The sequence below is a fragment of the Eublepharis macularius genome, chromosome 13 (assembly GCF_028583425.1).
Source record: "Eublepharis macularius isolate TG4126 chromosome 13, MPM_Emac_v1.0, whole genome shotgun sequence".
Lineage (NCBI taxonomy): Eukaryota > Metazoa > Chordata > Lepidosauria > Squamata > Eublepharidae > Eublepharis > Eublepharis macularius.
The window spans coordinates 42,526,165-42,547,550 of NC_072802.1; the positions used below are offsets into that span (position 1 = coordinate 42,526,165).

Below are 21,386 nucleotides of genomic sequence, written 5' to 3' on the forward strand. Positions count from 1 at the left end.
TTAGCGAACCCAGTTTTAATTAGCAGAACTGAATGGAGCTGTGTGGTTAAACCTCCTTCCAAATCAGAATGTGTAGAAGGGGAATTTTTCTTACAGACAGAAATCTTAATTATATCTGATAAATTCAAATTAACCAGGTTCAACAATGGCTTGAAGTCGTTTTAATTGGTTTCTGATTTAAACCAATAAACCTACAGATTCAGCATACTTGAACCAATTCTAGTTTATGCGGGAAAACTTCCTTTGTGTTAGCAATAGCTGATTAGCAGATGTGATTAATGGGACTAAGATATACCTTAATCCCCATGCTATTTAACTATACTATTTATTGATTACATTTTTAATTCTGTTTTTTCTCCAAGGCTCTCCCCTCCTGCTTTTTATCCTCATAACAACACTTGTGAGGTACATTTGGCTGAGATAATGACATCCAATGAGTTTAATATTGAGCAAGGATTTGAACCGGGATTCTTAGGCCCTCGCGCTAATAACTTGAAATATGTAGAAGGGAACAGCCCAAAAGGTATTCTTGGAGTATTGTTGGGTAATAAAAAATATAGAGAACTATATTTCAATTGTTTAAAAATACATATTCCAGTTTAGAATAAGATTTCCAGTTTAGGAACAGAAAGTGTTGGAGCACTTTTCCTATGAGTAAAGTCTGAAAAGATTGGTTCTGGAGTTCAGAAAAAAAATTATTAAGGAGGGACATGATATATTGGTTTATAAAATTATGCTTGGGGTAGACAAAGTGGACAGAGAGAACTTTTTCTCCCTCTCCCATAATACAAGAACTTAGAGACATCCAAATAAGTTGATAGACAATAAATTCAGAATGGAGAAAAGGAACTACTACTTCACTCAAAGGGTGATTAAATTGTGGTATTCCCTGCCACAATCCCTGGATGTAGTTATGGCCATGAACACAAATAGCTTTAAAAAGGGGTTAGACAGATTAACCAAGGACAGGTCTATCAGTGGCTACAAGCCATGATGACCAAAAGGGACCTCCCCACTCAGAGGCAGTGAAAATCTGAACACCAGTGCAAAGGAGGCAGCATCAGGTAAAGGCCTTGGCCTCTGTACCCTATTCATTGACTACCAGATAAAAGAGGATGGTGGACTAGATGGAGTCTGCTCAGGGCTCTTCAACATTCTTATGTTCTCTAAAAGTTCTGTTTTTGGATGGATATTTAATTCAGCCCCCTGTAACTCCTATTCAGACAGTTTCTAGTTCTCATTGTGTCAAAAAGTGCAGCCACGCAAGTAGTTCCTTGCACAACACATGTCTGTTTTGAAAGTGGGCCAGAATCTCTCTCTTGTTTTGCTGATGCATACAGGATGGCTAAAGAAGTGTGTCTGAATGCATTGTTCGGCACTGCTTTCCCTTCACCCCTGTTTCTGGGCTTTGGTGGGTGGGGCTCACACACCTTATCAAAGGGAGAGGCTCCCTGAAGCCCTGGCATTTCCTCCTCTGCAAATAAGTTTGAGGCGTGGTCACTGCCTGCAGCAAGGCACAGCAGAAATGCTCTTCAAAATCACAGAAGGAAGGACTGATCACAGCAAATCAGTTGTGAAGAGGAAACAAGAGGTAGTTTAATTGCTCATTTTAAAAAAATCCTTCCTTTTGCCAAGGAACTGAGGGCACAGTACAAGGGTAAGGCTGAAAGATACCAAAGTCATCCTGAGAGTTTTGGAGCAGGACTTGAAATTGATTGTATGTCCAGCACTCTTGCCACCTCCTAGTTCTCTCTCTCTCTCCCTTGGTACTATTAGGAACAAAGATTAACACCCACCAAGTAAGAAAAAAATGTATTTGAGCTTGGTGTGGATCTTAAGCAACTCCCGTGAGGTAAACCTTTTTCCTAACGGCCAAACTAGATGAGACCTTTCGAAGAACTAATTGGCTCCAGGTTCCCCCACCCTTACTCTCATTCTCCTCAGTCCGACATGGACTGCTGTGAACTAACTTCCCAAATGCCACAGGGCAACAGTAAGCAGAAGGGGATTCAGCTCATGTTCCTGAAACGAAACAGCCCCGGGGGAGGAAACAGCCCTGTTGAGCTGCACAAGAAGCCCACGAGTGCACACACAGCCCAGACCCAGGCCATTTTGGGACAGGAACGCAGCATGGGGGAAAGGCTGAAGCCGCTTCTTCACTCATGCCGCAGTCCTGATCTGAATGAGGCCCCTGTGGCACTTGGGAATGCGAGTGGGATGGGGGGAACCATGATCAAACTCATTTTTTAAACTCCTGTTTAGTTTAAGCCTTATGGGAGTACAGGGTAGGCTGAGTATTGCCTCTTGGTGACTCCACTTCCTTTTGTTATTCTTCACCCCACCTGCCACTGATTCCAGGTATCTGTTCAGCGCTTCTTCTGCTATTTCGGACTTCAGAGGTAAAGCAGAAGTACAAGTGAATGTCACCTGCCTGTTGATGACACTCCGTTCCAAATCTCTACACCCACACCCAGCCATTTCATGTTGATATTAAGCGACACTGGGGCTAAATAGAAACCTGCGGCCTACATCTACTGTCTTCCAGCACAACCTTCTGAGACCTGGAATGCCGGGGCCCGGCACACGCACACCCCCCCCCCATCCTACACAGGTGTCTTACAAGTTTAGCATGACTGATGGCATCAAAAGTTGGTAAAAAGTCCAGGAATACTGACAGGGTCATGCTGTCCCATTAGGGCAACCATGGTAGCTTCATTGTCAGGGCAGAAACCACACTGAATTAGGTCAAAGTAATCATTTGACCATGTCTGGAGTTCAAGGGAATAAAACAAGAAGGAAATGGCACAACATTTATTCCAGCATAAACTTGTAAGAGCTCTCTCTTCTTCAAATGCGTTTGGAGTAAGAATCTATCAGGCTAATTTAGAGAAAAGTAAAGGGGGAAAGGTTGACTCATGACAAGATCATATCCAGAAGTTCACTCAGTGTGGGTGCATCTGAGGAAGCAAGTTCTGACTTGCAAAAGTGGATGCCAGAATAAATATTGTTAGATTGTAACCACTATACCAGTGTGGTAGTGGTTAGAGTGGTGAACCCAGGCTGAAATCCCAACTCTACCGTGGAAGCCTGCCAGCTGTTCTTGAACCGTCATACACATACACAGCCTCGCAGCCTTACTGGGAGGATGAAATAGAGAGAAGGGGAACCAGGGCTTTTTTTCAGGGGGAACGTGGGGGAACGGAGTTCCGGAACCTCTTGAAAATGGTCACATGGCTGGTGGCCCCGCCCCCTGATCTCCAGACTGAGGGCAATCTCAACTCCCCTCTGTCTGGAGATCAGGGGGCGGGGCCACCAGCCATGTGACCATTTTCTCCCAGGGCAACCAACTGAGTTCCACCACCTCTTTTCCCAGAAAAAAGCCCTGAGAGGAATAATGTAAGCCACTTTGGGGGGAAATATATGGCATAAATGAAGTAAATAAATAAAAGATAAGGTATTTATTTTTCATTTATTTGTACTCGTATTTATCCTGCTTTTACAGACTAACATGGCTACCCATCTGGAGTTGACCAGTCACTATTTGAATACTTTTGTTCAAATGGGTGAGTTACTGGGGCTGTGCCAAATGAAAGACATATTTATTTGGGATAAAAATGTTCTCCAACCCCCTCTCAATGCTTAAACTTTTCATTCTGTTTTTGTACTTGTTTATGGGTCCGAATGGTCTGCTGTAATATGGTGTTTTGTTTGTTTGTTCCAAATGTGTGTTTCCTATGTTGTTTTGGCACAGTGTTACTGTCATGTAGCCAAACAGGATTGGGATATATGCTGTTGTCACTGAGGAGAAACAAAGTGATTGCAAGATAAGGGGTTTCTTGTTTGGAACTAGTCCTTTGGGGGCTTTTGAACTACATTACCCAGAATCCTTCTGGTGTTTTTGCTCTATTTTCTTACAGGTGTTCTGTATAAAATGATGCCAAAAGTTTTTTAAACTTCCTTTCCATTCATTTATCAGCCTTTTGCTGCCGCCTAGAAGGTATTGCGGCAAGAAAACTGTTCTTCTGGGGGTAGGGTAGGAACTGATCTGCTGGGGAACAGGGGCACACAACACTAACATTTTGCCCCCTTTTGAAACCTCCTTCCTGAATATTTGCCACAATTCTCAGGGTGCATAGCCAGGGCTTTTTTTCTGGGAAAAGAGGTAGTGGAACTCAGTGAGTTGCCCTCAGAGAAAATTGTCACATGGCCGGTGGCCCCACCCCCTGATCTCCAGACAGAGGGGAGTTTAGATTGCCCTCTGCACCGCTCCAGAGGCGCGGAGGGCAATCTAAACTCCCCTCTGTCTGGAGATCAGGGGGCGGGGCCACCAGCCATGTGACCATTTTCAGGAGGTTCCGGAACTCCGTACCCCTGCGTTCCCCCTGAAAAAAAGCCCTGTGCATAGCATTCCATGAAACATGGCCCTCGCCATGATTCAGCTCAGTTTTATGGAATAGCTATTGGTTGCCAACTGTTGCCTGAGTTTTGAAGGCACAACCTCACAACTGCCTCCTCTCCATCAGGACTCCTCCACCCTCTCATCCCAAGGCATTCATATTTCAAATCCAGAAACCTTTAACAAGAATAAGAGGATCATGTCTGGGTATTGTTTTTGTACAATTGCAGGGTTGTCTTAAAGGGACAAGTGGGAGGAGCCTGATCACACATTATCAAAATCTTAGCATCATTTATCAGTATGGCCAGGAGGTGGAGCCCTTTTAAAGCAAATAACTGTTGCTGGGAATCGGAACAGGTACTCAATCTTGATGTTCCCACAGCGAGATTGAATTTCATGAGAAGGGTGTAAAGCAACCAAAATCAGGGCCACTGTTAAGAAAATGCCATCCATCCCTAGATATTAGTGACCTCTCCGTTTCAGGAAAGGAGAGCATGCTTTACACCAGCTCAAAACTCTTCCTATTGGTAACTGTTAACTCCACCTTGAGTTTCACTGAGAAAGGCAGACTATGAATGAATGAATTAATTAATTAATTAATTAATATGAAGGTTTCTTGTACTAAATCAGATCCTTGGTCCCTGTAGCTGAATGCTGTTTATTTCCACCTGTAGGGGTCTCCATGGTCTCAGGCAGAGAAATGCCAGAGAGAAAACCTAGAACTTTTTTCATGCATGGCACGCACTCTGCCACTGAGCTAGAGGTGCTTCTCCCACACGACCAAGTTACGCATACTAGTATAACATTTTTGGAGTATATTGTAAGAGGAAAATATCAGTGTTTTATTTGAACTCTGAAATATTTTTTCTACAATACATAAGCATAACTGGAGCACAAAACCTCTTGGCTCTGGCTTTCAAAACTGTTAGGGTGATTTCTTTATAGATTTTGTAAGAAATCCAGATATTAGGAGTGCATGTGACCCAATTTACCCTGCTCATTTGCAAAATCTAGTCACCTGCAGATAATGCTAGCAAACTGCTTGCAAACAGAGTTGATTCACAGGAACACGTAGGTAATGTCAGGGGTAGACTGGGAGGAAAAAATGAACCTGGAAAAGGAGCCTACCCGTGGCTCACCCTAGCTATGCCCCAGCCTACCACAGCTCCAGCCCCAAATGAGGGATGGAGAAAGACCCAGCCTGCCTGCCCATCCAGGCAGCAGGCCCACAATGCACATGGCCTGGCCAGGGGCCAGCTCCCCCATGCTGCACAGGGCTCACCTGGGCTGGGCACCTCCTTTTCCGCACCACATGGGGCTCAGCCAGTTTGGGTACTGCCTTCCTTTGGCAATGTGCAACCTCAGTCAAGCCAAACACTGCCTTTCCTTGGCAGCATGTGGCTTGGCTTGGCTGAGTGCTGCCCTTCTTAAGAAGAGATTGTAACCGTTCAGTCTCTTAAATATAATCGGTATCAGGATTAGCATGCCTTTGAGGTAGCTATATTGTTGTAAAAGTATTCTAATATGTAATACAAAATATTTTATAGATGATCTAATAGTGAAATTTATCAGGATGGAAAGCAGAAACCTTTTGGACTATGGTTGTGTTATATATCTGAAAACTATATTTTAAAGGCTAGATGGTTATTGCATTATCAATAGTCCTTGTAATGTATATCTTTAATTTCCTTTTCATTGAGATTTTTGTAATTTTTTCTCCCTGGCCCCTTTTCCTTTCAGTACCCCTTTATATGTTTATTAAAAAATTGCTGTCAGTGGGAATGGTGTTCAGGAACAGATTCATTCAGATGGGCCTGGGATTGCAGAGTAATGGTTGGATTATCCAACCAGGTACTCACTCTTTGGGGGAAAGTGGCATGAGAAAAGCAGCTGGCCTCCAGATGCTTGCAAAGAATGTCTCCACACACACCCCATGTATAATTATCTCCCATGGCCATTTTGCAAACACATATGACTCCTAAAGCCTGTTCCTTTAGTGTCACATTGCTCCAACTGTCAGGATCTGATTTTACTTTTATTGTTGTTCAAAAAGGAAGTCCTCATGTCTGCAACAACAACAGGTGTAACTGCTTGGATAGCTATAGGCTGCACCTGCTGAAAGAAATTTTTAAGTCAAACAAAATCTTAGCCAATAGCGGAGGGAACGTTTCCCCATTCCATCTTCCGTGATATATGAAGCAATGAAGACCAGCTTTGGCTAGAAATAATTCTCAGCCATGTTGGTTTCAATGCAAAGTGGTCCAATTTTATGCAGCTTTTAAAGGTTTTTAAGAATTTTCATCTCTTGGCATTGCAGAACATCAGGTGAAGTTACTAACAGATACGTTTAGTGGTCACTTTTTGCACTGATTTCTCTCGCTAGCATCTCTGGCCTGTTTTCACCTGTGCTTTGCTGCAAAGCTTGGGCTTAAGTCTTCTGCTCTTATCACCCAGCAGAGAGACTGAAAATTCTGTATGAATCACAAGGCAGGCTCACTTCATCTCCTGTGCTGCTTACATCCCAGAGTATCTAGTTCTCGCTGGTTGCTCAGCTGCACACTGAAGGATGCTGCATTTGAAAGTCCAGTTTTTAGATGACTCTCAGAAGATCTTTGTTGTTGATGTAAGTGGATTCTCTCATTGCTATTTGTTTCTTATTGTAGCTACCAAGGCTTCTCTAACCTTCTTGAGCTCTCTGTCCACTTCTGCATTTTGGTTTTGGAATAAGGGAAGTATAAATTAGAGATCTCTCTCTGTGTGCTCCCCCCCCCCACTCAGAGTTGAGGATTATGAACTTGCAATTTCAAAGCATTTATTAAATGATGCAAATAATTGTTTGTCAACAGGATTGTGTTCTTTTCCAGTGAGGAAGGCTTGCTTTCATTGTCTGAATTATGACAATAATGCCTTGTAGAAAATCTTGTCTTTGGACTGTGTGTGTAAATGGATGACAAAATTTTATTTCACTGAGGAATATCTAGAGGTTAATAAAATTGAATTGGTGAGAATTTTTTAAAAAAATATTTTTAAAAAAAGCAACTACATTGCTTGTTTATAATATTTAAAGCTGTAAGAAATAATTGCATGCAACAATTTAATGAGGCCTGCTACTATTAAAGTCATAAAAAGAGCTTTAAAAGATGAAGCTTCAAAATTAATGAAATGTAATTGGTAACAAAGTGTAATTACTGCACCAATAACATTAATAGTATATTAAATAGTGTTTAATTACAACACAGACATAGCTTCTTATTGTTTATTGTTAATATTAATATTCATAACAAGCCAATCTTTTAGACTAACAAAGTCTTTATCAGTTCTTATTGTTAAGTCTTGCTTTGCATTCTGAATTCATTTATCAGTTGATAGAGAGTTCAGAAACTTTTCCTTTAATGATTGGGTAATAGACATATGAAAATGTATTCCTTCAAATGCTAGTTACCTGAATAGGATAACTGTCTTGTTCTCGTTAGTATGATGTGTGCAAATATTCTGGGAAGTGCCTCAAACCATTCTGTTTTCTCTACCTCGTAAGAAACTATACTTGATACCCTTACTCAGTTGGTATGTTTGTGTCCTTTGTTTTTAAGGAAAGACATTAATTCAAATTGGTAGGAAAGGAATTTGAACGGCTTTACTTCAGAAAAGTTAGGAACCTGGAGTCAGCTCTTCAAAATATTAGTTATTTTTAGATATTGTCTCCTTTGAATTTTGGCAGGGTAGTGCTGCAACAGAGATTTCTTTAGAATACGTCTTTTATTTTTCAGTAGTGTGCATCCAGAAATTCCAAAGAAATATAAAAAAGACTGTAAACAAGGAGGTTCTATCTTATAATTTCCCCAAATCTTGGCCCATTAGAATTTGAGTTCAGCACCTCTGCACATCCCAGTCTTCAGCTTTTTCACTTCACTTTGCCTGTTAGCCACAGCACTTAAACTGTGCATGATGTGTTATTGTAACAAAAACCTTCCATTAAAGTCCCAGCTGGTTCTTTCCTTTTCAAACCATGGAAACCCTTTGTAGGCATTTGATGCTATAACGGTTACAATGATTGCGAACCTGAATTAGTGACCCAGCTGGAAAAAATACTGCCTCGGGGCAATGCTTCTGAGGGATCTTTCACGCATCTTGGTCGTGGAGAATGTGGAGGAGGTCTGAAAGCTCTTCTTCAATATTGGGTTAATTTCAGGGCCAATGAACAGGACCGAATTGGCATGTTGAAAATGTGGGTTGTGTGGCTCCTTAAAGAATTATGCGTGGGATGGAGCCATGCAGCCATCACATCCAGCAATGCAACTTAAATCAGCATCTATTTCAAGATTTCCTAAAGCAGAGGGATTGGCTCCATAGTAACTATGGAATGAGTTGCATGGCAAGCATGGCACCAGACAAAATCCACTAGTAATTGTTATTATTACTGGTTTCATTGTATGCAGTACAGGAGATTTCTCTGCCTCTTCCGATATTGTCCAGAGCCGCTTCTCAAGCCCTGCTCTCTGTGACCCTGCCTGCAGAGGCAAGGCTGGTAGCTATCTGAGACAGGGCTATTTTAGTGGTGACGCCTCGCCTTGGGAATGTCCTCCCCCACGATTCTCTTCTGGCACCTACTTTACTCTCATTTAGGTAGTAGTCCAAACCCTTTCTCTTTACCTAGATCCAGAGGAGTTAGCCATGTTAGTCTGAAGTAGCAAAATAGAAAAGAGTCCAGTAGCACCTTTAAGACCAACCAATTTACTGTAGCATAAGCTTTCGAGAATCACAGCTCTCTGCATCTGATGAAGAGAACTGTGATTCTCGAAAGCTTATGCTACAGTAAAGTTGGTTAGTCTTAAAGGTGCTACTGGACTCTTTTCTCTTTACCTAGGCTTTTAACTATGCAGTTTCATCTTTTTCAGTGGTTTTATTGTCTGTTCCTAGCCTACAAACTGTTTAATCAACAGTGTTTGGACTGCTGTGTTTTATGTACTTTTATGCCCTGGCTTGTTTTTAGTGGTAATGTTTTTATTGGTGTGATTTGTTTTTACTGGGTTTGCTGCTGTTTGCTTAGTTCTGTTTCACTGTTTGAGTTGGAAGCTGCCTCAAGCAGGTCTGGAGAAGCCACATACAAATCTTCCAAAAAATAAACAAATCATAACATACTCCACAAGCGAAGAAAGAGTGATGCAGCACCTTAGAGACTAAGGGCTATAGCCAGAGTTAGGCCAGTGAGTGTATCACCCCACCTAAAACACTTTGTCACATCATATAAGATTTTTTTTAAAAACTGTATAATTTATGCAAGAATGAGAGAGTCCCCCCCCCCCCAGAAACGGGGAATTCTGAGTTAATTAAAAACAGTATCCTCTTCTAAAAAGAAGCTCTCACTCTCAGAGTGGTGTACTGCTCTGTTTCCTGCACCCCAATTTTATCCTCAAAACAACCCTGTGAGGTAGGCTAGGTGGCTGAGAGAGAGAAATGACCACTGTCACATCATCCAGTTTGGTGTAGTGGTTTGGTGTAGTGGTTAAGAGCGCGGGACTGTAATCTGGACAGCCAGGTTTGATTCCCCACTCCTCCACTTGAAGCCAGCTGGGTGACCTTGGGCTAGTCACAGTTCTCTGGAGCTCTCTCAGCCCCACCCACCTCACAGGGTGTTTTGTTGTAGGGATAATAATGGCATACTTTGTAAACCGTTCTGAGTGGGCATTAAGTTGTCCTGAAGGGCGGTATATAAATCGAATGTTGTTGTTGTTATCCTGGCCAAATGGAAATTTGAACTTTGAATATTCTAGTTCTAGACTGATACTCTAACCCCTACCATGCACTGACCAAAGACATCTGAAACACCACCATTTTGGTGTGACTCTTGTGTCTGTGACTAGTAACCATTGTCCCCTACATGCACTCAGAAACCTCTGTGTTTTAACCTCGTTATTTCTTTTCCAGAAAGAGGAAGAAAAAGTAATCCCTCTGATGTTTTCTGTGATAAAAACTGGGTTAAGCTTTTATTTATTTGTGTAGGTTGTTACAAGTTTAGGTGGATGGAGTGGGTCTGTCTAAAGAAGTTTGAAAATAAAATAAAACTAGGGAATTGTTTTTTCCCCCTAGATGGCATGACAGTGGAGAAAGGTTATTTGCATATCTCATCACTGATGATGTCACAATCATTGTCCAATAGGTTCTTGTCAAGCTTACGCTGCCACATGCCGCACAGCACTCACATGGACTTAAGTGGGGTTGGAGGAAAGAAGAACATTTTTCCCAGCAGCAAAATATTATTTTTTTGAGTGGTGAGGAAACAAGATCTTAGCAAAGCAGCAGTTCTGGCTAGCAGTTCTCTGGCAATAAATAACAGCAATTCATTCATTACGCACAAAAAGATATCTGGAAAGGCTCCACATTGCATGCAAAGAGCCAGTGAGAAAAGCTACGAAACAGCAAAAACAATCGTGGATGGTGCAAGGATAGACATTCTTATCTGGGACCATTTTTTTCAAGGGTATCTCGGTTCCCAACAGACATAATTATTCCCCTTTCCTTTGATGAGAAGGGAGGCAAAGATAGCAGACACGTCAAGTGACGTGATGCTTCCCAGTTAGGAACACTGCACACTGCTCTCTTGTAAGGAAATGGGCTAATGCTGGGCTTCAGCCCTTCTCCTCTGGGAGTTGGTGCCCAAATATTCTAGTGCAGGAGGAATAAACAATGATAATTGTTTTAATTACTACTGCGATCCAACTGTTTGGCAGAGAATGGGGACAGCCCTCAAGAGAATACTGTTATTACGCTGTCACTTTCCAGCTGCTTTCCTGAACGGGGGTGGTAATTTGAAGCACGCTGAGAGCAATGAGGGATTATCTGCAAAATGTTCGCCTGTACGCTTCATGCTGAGCAAAGCGCAGAGCATGTAAGCAACCCTTCAATTTCCTTGGGAGCCAATGTCAAAATGACAAGTGTCTCTGGCTGCCTGCCAAATCCACTTTCCTTAGTGACAGAGCTGTGCAGGGCATTGCCAAGATGCCGTGCCCTGAGCCTGTTGCTGTGCTGCCCCTTCTGCCCTAGTGGTTCGAGTGCTTAACATGAGCCAGGACCAGAGTGCCAGCTTTCTGGAAGCAGCAAGTAATGCACTATCCAACCTCTGGTCCATTTAAACCCAGATTGTGTACTTCAGATGGCAGTGACAATCCAAGGCCTCAGACCTTTCCTGCTACATGAGATTCTTTAAGTGGAGATTAAACCTGAGCATGTCCTCTCCAACCAAACCATTGGCCTCTCTCCTAAATGTTAGGAATCCGCTACCCTGACTCAGCTTCTCTGCAGAGGCTTCTCTTCAGTCATTGCAAGCCCTTGTGGGTAACTGCAGGCATGATTCTGGATGGGCTGGGTCACATGGTATGAATGTGCCCACTGAGATCACAAGGATCTCTATCTGGTTCAATATCATCTGTGCTGACTTGCAGTGGATCTTCAGGGTCTCAGGCCAAAAAAAGGGCTCTTGTAAAAGCTGCTGCTGGAGAACCTCTAATTGGCAATGCTAGGGACTAAGCCTGGGACCTTCCATAGGCAAAACAAGTGCTTTGCCACTGAGCCAAAGCCCCTGCCTTCTAGGCACAGCGACTAGAGCTCTCTTGTAATTTCCTCACTACTTATTCAATTACACTTGTACTTTTACTGCTACAATTGCACCTTGTTAGTCTTGTTGGCTGTCCTTTTTTCCTTGCTTTTGGTGTGGCCTTCTTCCTTTTGCTGATTTTGCAGTAGCACCCAGTGTTCATTTAACTCACAATACCTGTATTTTTACACATTGAAGCCTGGAACAGTGAGGGCCATTAAAACTGCCAGGAAACCTTGATCGGCTTTTTAAGGGCACCGTTTTTCAAGCACCATGATGCTTAATTACCCTTCCTCCTCAAGGACCTCGGCACTCAATTAAGATGTGCAAATTGCTTTCGTGTTCTTGCCAGCCTCACTGGGATATGCCAGAAGCCATCTCATAGCTAAGACGTCAGTGGTGTGGTCTGAGTAACTGAGGTGCAACTGTTTTGGTGTTTTTTTTTAAATCCTTAACAAATCAGTTGACTATGCTGAAAACTGGGTGCTTCAGAAACAACATTGCTATGCATCAAAGGCACTTTCACGTGAAGAAACTGAGGAGAGAGGCTGAAAATCCAATTTGAGTACAGCTGAGTGTACTGCAGACAATGGTCAAATGACCCAGATGTGAGTGGTTAAGTGTCAGACTAGGGCTGGTCTGACTTGTGTTCAAATCCACATTCAGCCATGAAGCTCACTGGGAGCCCTAGGCTTGGACCAGTCGTGAGCTCTCAGCCAAACCTACCTCAGAGGTTGTTGTGAGGGATAAAATGGAAGAGGCAAAAACTGTGTATACCAGATATGGCTTATTGGAGGAAGGGCAGGGCAAAGATGAGACAGATAATTAAAAGAAAATGATAGCTTAGTCCATGCCATCCTGGACTCATGGAGCCAAAATATGGGAACAAAGTTGATATACATATCAGTTGATTAAAGTCCAGGTCTCAAATGGTTGTGTGAATCAGCCTCTAGATAACCTTATCTTCTGAAGCAATCAGTGGCTTGTATTTACCATGTTTTTAAAAAGCTCAGCGGAAATGTGATGGATTGGAGAGCCTGCAGTGACTTCTAAGGAAAGCACTTGATCTTCAAGTAATGCTGTGCCTTGTGGAGTTATTATTAGATATGTTGCCATAAAAGGGGTGTGGTGGGGGTAACGTACTGCATTTAATTAAAAAAGCTTGATGGGAATGGAGACTTGTGACTTGTTTAACCTGTTCGAGATGCACCTAGAAGCTGGTTTAGGAGGTGGCCAAAACACAAGCCCAAAAACCCTTCATGATTTCACGGCTCTTTGAATCCTCCTCACCATGATAATTTTCTGTCTTGAGGTAATAGCAGTGGCAATGAACATCTTAACTGCCTCTTTTGAGACCTCCTATATTTTGTTGTATATAGAGAAAAATCACATTCTGGAATTATATTTTGCTGTGTTGGTTGTCTGGCCCAATCCAGTGAGTTCACAGGAGACACCATGTTCACACAGAGCTTCACGTGATAAAAGTTTTCTCTGTGCTTTGGGAATTGGAGCACCCCTGCTTGATCAGAGATTAAAAGATGCACTCAAGTCTTGCAGAGCTAAATATGTATTTATTTATTTAGCTATTTATACTCACTTTTCACCCCAATGGGACACAAAAGTTTACAAGATTGTTCTCCCCTACTCCATTTTATTCTCAGAACAACAACCCTGTGAGATAGGTTAAGCTGAGAGAGAATGAGTGGCCCAAGTTTCCATGGCAGAGGGGGAAATCAATCCTGGGTCTCCCAGATTCTTGTCTGACACTATAACCACCGTACTACAATGGCTTTCCAGCTAAGGAAATCATGCCTAATGGTTAAAAATCTACATTTGGGGTTCTATCTCAGCCTGTAAACAAAGTATGTTATTGAAAGTTTATGCTGATATTTGCTAAAGGTTTTCTTTAAAAATTAAGACGAGTTTAAAAATTTTTAAAAATTCTGATCTAACGTACTGAAATCAGTTTTTAATCCTCTTGATTTTGGGTGTTTTCTCACACTCCTTCTCACGCTCCTTCTGCCAATAGCAAAAATCTTCTGGCAAAACATTGTTCAACTTGAGCTGCACCCACTTGAACCTTGCAGAAAAAGAATATTTTGGACTGGAGTTCTGGAATCCTGCAGGGCATACAGTAAGTGAAAAGTGACGCCTTCTGACATTTTAGAAACACCACCTAAACATGTCAGCTAAGGAAGGTTCAGCTTAAACGGATGACACACAGAACCTGGGTCTGGGCTGTCCCGCTCCATATGACTGTCTGTGTAGTCCTAAGCAGAGTTACACCTTTCTAAATCGAAGGGCTGAGAAGGCTGTAACGGCTTAAGATGGCACTGTGAACAGTCCTCCATATTAAAAAAATTTTTTAATCCCTTCACACAGAAAACTGGTATGTTAGACTAGGCCAGATAAAGCCAAGAATGCTGAGCAGCAGGTAAAAACAACAGACTTACAGCTTACCATATAAACAGCTTCCTTATTAAATAAAGAAAGTCAACTATATCATGAAGCAGGAACACCAAACTGAATAGGGTTACTTGGCAATTTTGGAGCTGAACCTGCTATGGCTCCCTGCTCAGTGACTGGTCTGGAGCCAGCCAACATCCTTGCTTTAAAATCCTTCAAAGCCAGGATCTTGCTGTGGCTTCATCTGGTAATTGTTGCTGGCAATCAGAAATCCATTACATTTGCATGACATCCCCCCCAGCCACTACTCCTTTTAAGCATTTTCAGTGGCTTTCCCCTTCATCCAGTCTCCTTTCTTCTCACTCCTTTAGTCCTGCCTTTCTTCCTCACACCACATCTGATCTCAGCTGCTCTTTTACATCTCAACATTCCTTTTTTCCTTTTGGAATGCTGAGAATGTCTGGGCTTCATTACATTTTGCAATATGTTATTTTCTATCTGTAGGGGAGCTTTATTTGGTTGTCCTATAGAGGAACATTCATTCATGCGCTCCCTCATCTGTAGTCTACAGTGGGCCTAGCACAGGTTAACTGGCTCATCCACTGTTTGCGACAATGAGAGCTTACAGAGCCCATGGTTTAAATTCTGCTCCCTGAAAAACTGGATTCTGCAACCTAATTAAATGGTTTAAGTGCCATCCTGGGGGTCATGGCATTACATTTTATAATACTAAGAATATGGAAAGAGATTTCATCATGCACTGTCAGTCTTTTTTCAACCATAAGTGCTAGAAACCTGCTTTTAAAAATAAAAGCCCAAGTTCCCAAAATGCTGAATCCTTCATATAGCTGTGAACTACGTCATAGAAGGGGTTATACTTAAAAGCCTGGATTGTAAATGTTTCCGTGTAGATGTGCTATTAGAAAAGAAACCAAATGTCTCCACCAATAATAATAAATTATAAAGTGCCTAATAAGTTACTGTAGAAAGAAATTGTGGCGTAAAATAAAGCCCCAACTAAATTCTGAATCACTGGAGGACTTCTTTTGAATTTTACCACCTAATGATAAACCAGAAGAACTGTATTTCCTTTCTACCTCACCTGTAATTCCTGTTTGCCTCATCTGCATAGCTCCACTCTGGACGATTCTATAGACCATCTTCTGCAGAAATCTCTGACCTACATGCGTTTTAAAAATGGCCACCACAATTGCTTAGAATGAGGTTTTGTTCGTTTTTCAGAACGGGAATGGATGTCTGATAGCAGCAGCACAGTAAACCTTGCATATTGGGGAAGTTCCCCTGGAGCTATTCCTTGGCCTCTTGCGAGTGTATGTATGCTGAGATATTTATAGTCCTTTCCAAAACCACCATCACACACACACACACACCCATGCTTTTGTTGTTTTTTCCTCCTTTTTCTTTCCACTTCTGGAAAAAAACCTGTCTCGGCAGAACTGACCTTTCCCTAGCAGGCATATCCAGGTGGAAAATGGAAGCCTTGTCAAGCATCATTGGCCCTGTTTGAAATCTTCAAGGCAACAAGGGAGCCCATTGACTTCCTTCAGCTTCATTAGCTTGCTGGAGTGCAGGAGGGTGGGTGAAAACAGGGCTCTGCATTTATAAAGAAGAACTAACTAGTGAATCTTGGCCTGTCTGCTGAAAGGCTGTTTTCTCCACAGAAACCATTCAAGACACATCACTCAGTGATATACATGAGTACACAGATAAACTTCTCTGTATTGTTTGGCTGCCAGAGGCCTGGTCTACGCATATAGTAGAATGAGATGGTGGAGGCACGAGGCAGTAGCATGGGCTGTGCTATTTCAGACTGTAAGGAAGGGGTTAGATTTTTGGGGTGTTCCTCTATGTTAAAATAAACAGTGTTAAGATAAAACTAGTATGGCAGAGAGAACGATGAGCTCTTTTCCCTGATGTACTAACTTTCTACCTGAGGGAACATTTTTTCGTAGAACACGCCCCCCTCCCCCGCAAATGGCATCCTTCACCTGTCCTTTGAAGCCATACAATCCAGTCTCCCATCTCATTCTATAACAAGTGTTGATTTTAGCTAGGAAAAAAAAATCTGAGGGATTCTTTACCATGGTTTCCTGTTTGTGTTCTTACAGGCATGGCTGGAACTTCTCAAGCCCATAACAAAGCAGATTAAAAGTAAGTATTTTTTTGCTAAAGCGAGACTGGGGAGGCAATCTGGTCAGCCACTTTCCCCACCCAACTGCAATGATTATTACATTCATTCTTCATTTATATAGTGGGTGCTTTACAAAGCAACCTAACAAAGAGCCCAGCCCCAAAGAGCCTTCAGCAAGTTGAACAGAAGGAGGGAGGGTTAAGGACCAGTCGAGCAAGATGGTTGGGAAGGGGTATCTCTGATATTGCTTTTGCTGGGCCCAAACTTTTAAAGTGACAGGCAGCGCTCCCAGCGAAGCACTTGGCATCACCGCACCAGAACCGTGCAGGTTGGTGTGCCCTGTGTGGGCATACAGCTTCTTTTGTGCACTGCAAGGGTATTCCAGAAAAGCAGACATCAGACTTTCCTTGAGATATTGTTTGCTTGGATGTGTACTATAGCACCAACCAAGAGTCCAGGAATCCACAGTTTGTACAAAGCCTACCTGAGTTAAAAATTAGTCTTGGATTTTGGTCACACATTCAGAGTGTATACAAAATGTTATTTTGTGTGACTAAATCAGGGGTGTGTGTGACTAAATTAGGATTTGAACTGCTGGATTTGAACTGCAGGTAACCCAGCAATTACATTGCAAAAGATGAAGGTAGCCGAGTGCATCTTGCTGGAGGGGAAACAAAAAAAAAATCACAGCTCCTGTTTAAATTGTGTGCAGCCTCCGTTTTCCTAGCATGTGAGCAACTTCTCCTTGGCCATATCTACAATTGCCTGAAGTGACATTAGACTGGGATGGAACCTCCTTATTCAGAAGTAGTATACCTTTGAATATTAGATCTTGGGGAAATACAAGGGATGGCTGCCAAGGAAATGTCTTGATTATGACTTTTCCAAAGATAGCCACTGCAGAGAACAGTATGCTGATCTTGACAATGGCCCTTTCTACACATTCTTAAAGGGATGGCCCACCCACCAAACACTGGCGGCTTTTCCCCTTGACTCCAGATGTCTCTGTTTTCAAAATGGCTGCAGGCTGTTTGGCCTCCATTTTTTAGATATTTCTTCTGCAACTGCACTTTCGCCAGTCTTTTCTTTTGGCACGGCTTGACAGAGCACTTTTTCTTCATTCTTGGTCATATGAATGGTAAAAGCGCTCCAAGGAATCCTCTGATCACCACCCAGCTTCTCCCTCCGAGCTCTCAGCATGCTATCCCATGTGTGCAGAGCAAAAAAAATTTTTTTGAAAGGGAGGCGGGTGATGGTGATGCAAGTGCCTGACCTACCCTCCAAACCAGCTTTTTATAAGAGCTGCTGAGGCTGCCTGCGACCACAAAGCACAAGGTAAGCTCTTTTGGGGAGCATGTGTGAAGGCTGAGTTTTCAGAGTGTCTCAGCAAAACACACATAGTAAGTGAGACAAGGGCAGGAAAATCGGGCTGTGTAGAAATGGCCAATATTGAAGCACTTTCTTAGGTTCTCATGTGATCCAGGCTGTGCACAGATGTGGCTGCAGTAGCTGCTAGGATCACAGCAGCTGTTGTCCAGCTAAAATTAAACCATTACATGTTGCAACATCTGTGTCATCTCTGGGCAGTAGGTTCTTCTCATGCATTGCACATCGATCAATTAATATGAGTTTCCCGTGACAATCTCCCAGCCAGGCACCAAGTAAAATCTGCTGAGCTGTGACTGTAACAATATCAGGTGGTCTTTGCTAGCCATTCCCAATCCTGATTTTGCATAACCCAGTGTGTTTCCAGTATCTCTGGGGGAAGTCAAAAATCCTGAGACCTGAAGTAATTTTAATTTTAAAAATATCTCCCATATATAGCACTTTTCTCTGGCCATTTTCAAATTATAGATACACTGGCTTGGATCTCCATTGCACAAGAGGCTGCCAGCTCACATTTGGGGAAGAAGGCAAGCCAGAAGTTCAATTTTATGAAGTGACCTTTATGGGTTATGTATCGCTGTATGTTGTTTTAAATTGTGGATATGTATGTCATAAGCCTATGAGCTTGAGATCTCAGATCAAACGAGCTAATAAAGAAAGGAAAGGAAGTGACCTTTATTAAGTTGGTTTGTGTTTTTTCAGGTGTGATACTTCAAGAATATTATGAATAAATGTGATTATTAAGATATTTTGTTTTATGCTACATATAATTGCACATTTATTTATTCTGTATAGGAGGAAGGGCCTGGCTAGGGGATTCTCTCAGACTCTCCACTTCATCAAGCACAGTTGTATGAGTTAAAGGTCTTTATTAGAGCTTGCTCCCTACAAGTACCCTGTACATGGTAATTGCCTGGAATGCCAAAGCAAAGTCTTCCCAGAAAGGTTATACTCCTAGTCTCCTCCCCCACCAGTTCAAATGACAGTCAGTTAAAGCTGGCGGGGAACTCGGAAGCACAAAAGTCCTGGAAAAGATGCTGAGCCGAATTTCTCAAGGTCGGTTCCCAGACGCTCAGTCCCAGCTGTACGAATAACCCAAACAGAGATACAGTCAGCGGCGCTGCCAGGGTTTTCGGCGCCCGCAGCAGCCAGCGAGCCAGGCGCCCCTGCGTGCGCGCGCACACACTCGCACCGGCCTGCGTGATGATGTTGCGTGTGACGTCATCACGGGTGCACACACACGCCGGCCCGATCACTTTAGCAGGCGGCTGGGATGGCGCGCGGGTGGCCTCTGAGCTCTCCCCGCTCGGTTGCCCTGCACCGCCGCAGACGCCTGCCCGCAGCTGCTGAGCCCAGCCGGGGGCATGTGCTGGCGGCGGCAGCAACACGGGGCGGGAGGGCTGGGAGGCTGCAGCTCTGTGGCGCGCGCTCCCATCCCCCGCACCTCCTCCGGCGCCCCCTCCACCACCCGCGCCCTGAGGCCGCCTACCTGGCCTCCATGGGCGCCCCGGCCCTGGATACAGTGAAGCAAGAAAGTGACTACACTATTACCCATTCCCCCCAGTAGATCTGAATTCACAGGTATGTCAGACAGGCTGCTTTACCTTTCTGACATTATCCCCCCCCCCGCCAAATCACATCTATAACATAATCACCACTCCCTCGGTTTATCAGGATAATGTTTGTGAAAAGCTCTGATGAGTTTTCTAGCTCTTACATCTTTAGACTGAACCCACTCATTCTGACTCTGGTCAAAGTGTTTCCACTGGATAAGGTAAAACAATTTCCCCCTTTTCCACTTTGAATCCAACACAGCTTCCACTTCATGATGAGGTTGCCCATCTACCATGAGGGGGGAGGAACTCCTTTTTTTTTTTTAGAAAATTTTTATTGGTGAGTATACTTTTCAAATTCAATACATACATTCCCTCAATATCTAACTAACCCTATCCCCCACCCTTTTCCTCCCCCCTCTCTATCGACTTCCAACAGCTTTCCAACCCTTACCCCCTCTTATTACTTGATAATTCCCTTAGTCTAAGCACATTCTAATTTTTTTCCAGGTATTCTATCATATATATCAAATATCCTATCAATATAGCATGCTTCTATCAATTATACTATCAAATATTCTATCAGTATAATATACATCTATCAATTATACTATCAATATAGTATAAATCTTATACCCCTCGATATAGCAGACCAGTATAATATAATATAATATAATATAATATAATATAATATAATATATAACAAAAGTCTTAGTTTAAACATATTCTATTTCTTTTAAACATATATTCTATCAAATATACTATTGTCATTATAATATGTATTAACACCCCTACTGTGCACCCTGCCACCAATGTGGCACCGCACACAGCACCATACTGCACATTCATTATATAATATACAATCTGATCTACCAACATAATAGTATATATAGTATGCCCCATCAGTATATTTGTTTAACTATTCCCTTATTCATATACTCTGATAAAGGTATTACTTATCGTAACCTCCCTATCTTATTCTTTAAAAAATCAGTTCTAAATTTCACCCCTCTTCTGCTATATTATAATCCAAGCTTAGATTAAAATAGATATAGATTCTTAATGGTAAAGTCACTTCTCTCTTCTGTTTAAAATGTCTTATTTCAAAAGTTCTCAAACTGCCACAGTTCTCCTTTCACATCCCATTTTTTTTCCAAAAATTGTTTCAGTTTCGCCCAGTCCGCCAAATACTGTCCCGGATCCAGGTCTTTAAGTTTTCTTGTCATTTTATCCATCTCTGCCATGTACAGCAATTTGTAAATCCAGTCCTCTACAGTAGGTACTTCTTGCACTTTCCATTTCTGCGCATACAGTAATCTTGCTGCAGCTATCATATAAAATAACAATGTTCTATTTTGCACTGGAACATTCACCATTCCCAAGTTTAGTAGCAGCAGTTCTGGGTTCTTATTTATTTGGGTTTGTAACACCTCATTAATTACTTCTATTATATCTCCCCAGTACTGCTTCGCTACTTCACAAGTCCACCACATATGGTATAATGATCCTTCGTGCTTTTTGCATTTCCAGCACTTATCTGACATTTTAGCGTTCCCCAGCGCAATTTTCTTCGGTGTTAGGTACCATCTGTATATCGTCTTGTATACATTTTCTTTAATATTCGTACACGTTGTAATCTTATTTGTATTCTCCCACAAGTGCTCCCATGCCTCCATTGCTATTTCTTTATGAAAATTTATTGCCCACTTCACCATCTGTACTTTCACTGTTTCATCCTCAGTGTACCATTTTAGAAGTATCTTATAGATCTTTGAGGGGGGGAGGAAATCCCGATTTCAGGTGCCAGATGTCAGGCCCCGGGGCTTTCTTCAGCAAGTTGAAATGGAATGTGGGTGAATGTGTCTCAAATTTTTGGGCAGGTCTAGTTTAACAGCCACTCCA

At 42.4% G+C, this 21,386-nt stretch overlaps 1 protein-coding gene across 1 annotated transcript in view; it reads left to right on the forward strand.

Moving 5' to 3' along the window:
• Positions 1-6,962: 6,962 nt before the first annotated feature.
• The window catches only part of FRMD7 (FERM domain containing 7), a 34,069-nt gene continuing 19,645 nt past the window's right edge, over positions 6,963-21,386 (forward strand). The window contains exons 1-3 of the mRNA XM_054995837.1: positions 6,963-7,019; positions 14,017-14,121; positions 16,523-16,565. Coding sequence (XP_054851812.1) covers positions 6,963-7,019; positions 14,017-14,121; positions 16,523-16,565 — 205 coding nt within the window. The remainder of the gene's footprint in view (positions 7,020-14,016; positions 14,122-16,522; positions 16,566-21,386) is intronic.